The sequence below is a fragment of the Myxine glutinosa genome, chromosome 6 (genome assembly GCF_964187855.1).
Source record: "Myxine glutinosa chromosome 6, kmMyxGlut1.1, whole genome shotgun sequence".
Classification (NCBI taxonomy): domain Eukaryota; kingdom Metazoa; phylum Chordata; class Myxini; order Myxiniformes; family Myxinidae; genus Myxine; species Myxine glutinosa.
In genome coordinates this window covers 151,429,628-151,434,579 of record NC_136266.1, presented here as the reverse complement: position 1 = coordinate 151,434,579, position 4,952 = coordinate 151,429,628, and the positions used below count along the sequence as shown (strand labels likewise).

The window sequence follows — 4,952 nt, the reverse complement described above, 5'->3', positions numbered from 1 at the left end:
GAGCGTCCTCACAAATGCCCCACATGTGATCAAGGTTTCTTTGGAAAAGGTGATTTGAATAGGCATATGAGGATCCATACAGGAGAGCGTCCTCATAGCTGCTCGATATGTGACAAATGTTTCTCTCAGAAAGATGTTTTGAAAAAGCATATGATGATCCATACAGGAGAGCGTCCTCACAAATGCTGGATATGTGACAAAGGTTTCTCTGGAAAAGGTGATTTGAAAATGCATATGACGATCCATACAGGAGAGCAACCTCACAAATGCTCCATATGTGATAAAGGTTTCTTTCACAACAGCAAATTGAAATTACATATGATGATCCATACAGGAGAGCGACCACACAAATGCTCGATATGTGACAAAGGTTTCTCTCAAAACAGCAGTTTGAAAAAACATATGAGGATCCATACAGGAGAGCATCCTTACACCTGCTCGATATGTGATAAAGGTTTCTCAGAGATAGATGTTTTGAAACAGCATATGATGATCCATACGGGAGAGCGTCCTCACAAATGCTCGATATGTGACAAAGGTTTCTCTCAAAACAGCAATTTGAAAAAACATATGAGGATCCATACAGGAGAGCGTCCTCACACCTGCTCGATATGTGACAAAGGTTTATCTGGAAAACGTGTTTTGAAACAGCATATGATGATCCATACCGGAGAGCGTCCTCACAAATGCTCGATATGTGACAAAGGTTTATCTGGAAAAGGTGTTTTGAAAAAGCATATGATGATCCATGCAGGAGAGCGATCGTACAAATGCTCGATATGTGATAAAGGTTTATCACAGAAAGATGTTTTGAAAAAGCATATGATGATCCATACAGGAGAGCGTCCTCACAAATGCTCGATATGTGATAAAGGTTTCTCTGCAAAAGGTGATTTGAAAAAGCATATGATGATCCACAAAGGAGAGCGTCCTCACAAATGCTCGAATTGTGACAAAGGTTTCTCTGCAAAAGGTGATTTGAAAAAGCATATGATGATTCACACAGGAGAGCGTCCTCACAAATGCTCGATATGTGACAAATGTTTCTCTGGAAAAGGTGTTTTGAAAAAACATATGATGATCCATACAGGAGAGCGTCCTCACAAATGCTCGATATGTGATAAAGGATTCTCTCAAAAGGGCGATTTGAAATTACATATGATGATCCATACAGGAGAGTGTCCTCACAAATGCTCGATATGTGACGAAGGTTTCTCTGGAAAAGGTGAATTGAAAAAGCATATGATGATTCATACAGAAGAGCAACCTCACAAATGCTCTATGTGATAAATCTTTCCATCATAACAGCCATTTGAAAAGGCACATCAACATCCATACATGAGACCTGAAATCTGAAATGTGAAATACCAGGACTTGAAAAATAACGTCAAAAGCATTTAGAAATGGAAGAAACCTGAAATTGTACCAGTGATTGGTGGAGCAACAGGGAATCCGGATTATCAAGAAAACACCAATTGAGCACATAAAAAGCATTCCGGGGAATATCGCCACAAACAAGCGACAGTTGGAGGCTGTCAGAGGTTTTGTGAGGATTCTAAAACGAGCCCTTGGAACAAAACTATGAGAATGAAGTTTCACAAACTGGTTTTTTTTTTGGTTTTTTTTTGTATACTGAATCGAGGCTCGTGAAAGAGCTAACATTTACTTCACAAACAAATCAACCAGACAAACAAAATACCCAAAAAGAGGGAGCGGAAGACAAGATGGGGAAAGAAGGGGAAGCACACAAACACAACATCCGAGGGCAGGGAGATGTGTGGAAGGGAGAGGGCCTTGGGGGAGGAGGCATGGGAAGGGGGGGGGGTGGAGGGAGAAGTATAAAACACAAGGACACCAAGGACTTCCTGGACAGAAGTTGGTATTTCAAAAAAGTGGAATTGGGGTGAAATTAGCGGGGGTAGAAAAGATCAAGGTTTTGGATGGGGGAAGATAAGAGATGGTGGTGAACAGCTGTTTTAAAGGCTTGGAGGGTGGAGTGGGATTGAAGAGAGTGAGGGAGTTTGTTCCAGAGGCGGGAGAAAAGAGGAATGAAGGAGTGTAGGTGAGCAGAAAGTCTTGATTTTGGCAGTTAAACCATAAGAGGGTTGCAGGCAGATCTTGTGCGACCTGTAGGAATATTTGCGGGACAGAGCCCAGAGAGAGCTGGGGGGGCAAGGCCAGAGAGGAGTCGGTAGAAGACGGAAAGACCACCAACCTGCCTGCGGTGAGTGAGTGAGAGGCCCTTGGAGTTAACTTAATCGTGGGAGATTCCAATGATTCTGAATGCTTTGGTTTCAACAGCGTGAAGGCCGAGCTAGGTGTGAGGCAGGAGCACCAGCCCAGGGGGGAGAGCAGTATTCCATTGAGCTGTAGATGAAAGCCTTGTATGTGGTGAGGAGCTCAGGTGTGCCAAGGAAGGACTTCGCACGACGGAGGATGCCCAGTCGGCGACTGGCTTTGGAGGCCAGATTTGAAATGTGGTTTTCCCAGGAAAGATCATGGCAGATCGTGAGACCCAAAAGCTTGAGTGACAGAACTTCTTGGAGAGGATTATTCAGAAAGTGGATGGGGGGGTTGTCCAGTCGGTCTTTTCGGAGAGATATCGTGAGAGTGTGAGATTTGTCAGGATTGAAAGACATGTTCCACTTGTTTGCCCAGTCTGTGATTTTGTCAAGGTCTGCAGAGAGTGAGGAGGCTGCAGACTGCCGATCTGAGGGATGAAGAATGGAGCGACAGAGAGTAGAGTCGTCAGCAAAGAAATAGAGAGGATTTTCAAGAGAGTCAGAGAGATCATTGATGAAGACCAGAAAAAGCACAGGGCCCAGAACACTGCCTTGGGGAACTCCAGCCTGAACAGGAAGAGGAGATGAGAGAAACCCATTCAGGGCCACACGTTGACTACGACCAGAGAGGAAGTCCGCCAGCCATGCGTGGAGATTTCCATGGATACCAAAAGAGGAGAGTTTGGTGAGCAGAGCGGGGTGCCAGACCGTATCGAAGGCACATGATATGTCAAGGGAGACTGCTCTAATTTCCTGTTTGGCATTGAGGACCTCCATCCATGATTGAGAAAGCAGAAGCAGCATGTCCAGATTGGAGTGTCCAGGTCTGAAACCAAATTGATGATCAGAGATCAAGCCATTGGAGAAGAGGAAAGATTTCATATCTGAAGCAATGATGGATTCCATGACTTTGCTGATAATTGGGAGAAGGCTGATTGGTCTGTAGTTGCTGGGATCTGTTTTTGCACCTTTTTTGTGCAAAGCAGTGATGTTGGCAGATTTCCAAGCAGATGGAAGATGAACTTGAGCAAAAGAGAGGGTGAAGAGAACAGAGAGAGGGAGTGAAAGAGCGGAAGAACATGATTTTAGGACCTGTGGGCTGATGCCGTCAGGTCCAGTTGCAGAATCAGAGTCGAGGGTTGACAGAAACTTTTCCACCTTGTAAGGAGGAAAGGACACAGAGTCCAGGAGCAGCTGGGTACGACTGGGTATGGTGGGTACGGAGAGGGATGGGTTTGGGACACAAGATTTAGAGGCAAACACAGAGTTGAGGCATTCAGCTTTTTCACGTGCGGAGTCAGCCGTGTGGCCATTTGAGGTGAGGGAGGGGATGGAGGGGGAACAAACACCAGAAACAGATTTGACCAGATGCCACCAGGATTTGGAAGAGGTAGACAGATAAGAGAGTTCGGTCCTGAGAACGGAGAGATATTGTTTCCTGGCTCTCCTGAGGGTGGACACACACTTGTTTCGGGCTTTGTGAAAGGAAATGAGATTTCCTTCCGTTGGATTTGCTTTCCAGGAGACGAAAGCAAGTTGTTTCTGGGCAATAGCCTCACCACAAGATGCCGTGTACCATGGACGGGAGGAAGGGTATGACAACTGAAGACGAGATGGGATAAATCTGTGCTTGAGAGAGAGCAATTTACTTTGGAAGAATTCCCAGGATGAGTTGATGTCAGAGGCAGTAGAGATGGGAGACCAGTCCAGATGATTGATGGCTGCTTGAAGACCGTGCCAGTTGGCCTGAGTGAAATGCCAGACTCGTCGATGCTGAGGAGGCTCTCTGAGAATGGTCAGAGAGATGTCCACTTTAACAAGCACATGATCAGAAGAGCCGATTGGAGCAGAAGAAGAGCAGCAGACATTTTCAGGGAAGTTAGTCATAACCAAGTCCAGAAGAGAAGATGCTCTGTTGACTGAGATCCGGGTTGGGAAATTGACAGATTGTGTCAGTCCCAGTGAGTCACAGAAGTCCTTTGCTGAAGAGCCATGGCTGGTGAGAGAGGTACCCACACCCAGCCAACTGGCATGGTGACATTTGAAATCACCACACATGAGGAAGAGAGATTTGGGATGGGTAGATAGAAGTTGGTCCATATTATCAGACAGCGAGATGTAGATGGAGTCATCACTGTTTGGTGGACGGTACAACACACATATGAACAAAAGGAGGGAGCGAAGGTGAAGCCGTAGCCAAAGGTATTCCTGGGGGTGAGGTGGAGAGAGGGCAGTGCAGGGCGAGTGAGGAAGAGAGTTTTTTAAATAAAGATAGCAACCCCACCTCCAGGACGAGGCTCAGGTCTATCATACCGGAGGAGGGAGTAACCTAAGAGAGATACCAAGGAATCAGAGACATCATGAAGGAGGAAAGTTTCTGTTAAGCAGATCACATCTGGTTTGTCAGAAGCAACCTGTATGGAGAGATCAGTCAGGTTTGAGCGAAGGCCCCAGATGTTTGAGGTCCATACTGTTAAAGAGGAGGAAGGGGGAGCATCGGATACAGAACAGGGGGGGTGAGCGGTAGGGTAAGATGTGGAAGAGGAGGAAGAGGTAGGGAGAGCTGTTGAAGGTGTGTCAGAGATTACAGAATAGCTTGGAGAAAGGGAAGAATGGGGCGGACAAAAGGTTTGATGGTGATTGGGTGAGGCGCAGTGAGGTGTTATTTTA

At 46.0% G+C, this 4,952-nt stretch overlaps 1 protein-coding gene across 1 annotated transcript; it reads left to right on the top strand.

The window, feature by feature from the left end:
- The first annotated feature begins 234 nt into the window (after positions 1 to 234).
- Positions 235 to 1,449, top strand: LOC144888218 (uncharacterized). The gene has a single exon (XM_078781087.1). The coding sequence runs from the start codon at positions 235 to 237 to the stop codon at positions 1,285 to 1,287; it is 1,053 nt and encodes a 350-aa protein (XP_078637213.1). The 3' UTR covers positions 1,288 to 1,449.
- The last annotated feature ends 3,503 nt before the right edge of the window (positions 1,450 to 4,952 follow it).

What these genes read in the sequence shown, in the direction of transcription:
- LOC144888218 (XM_078781087.1), top strand. Translation starts at nt 235, where the DNA reads ATGACGATCCATACAGGAGAGCAACCTCACAAATGCTCCATATGTGAT.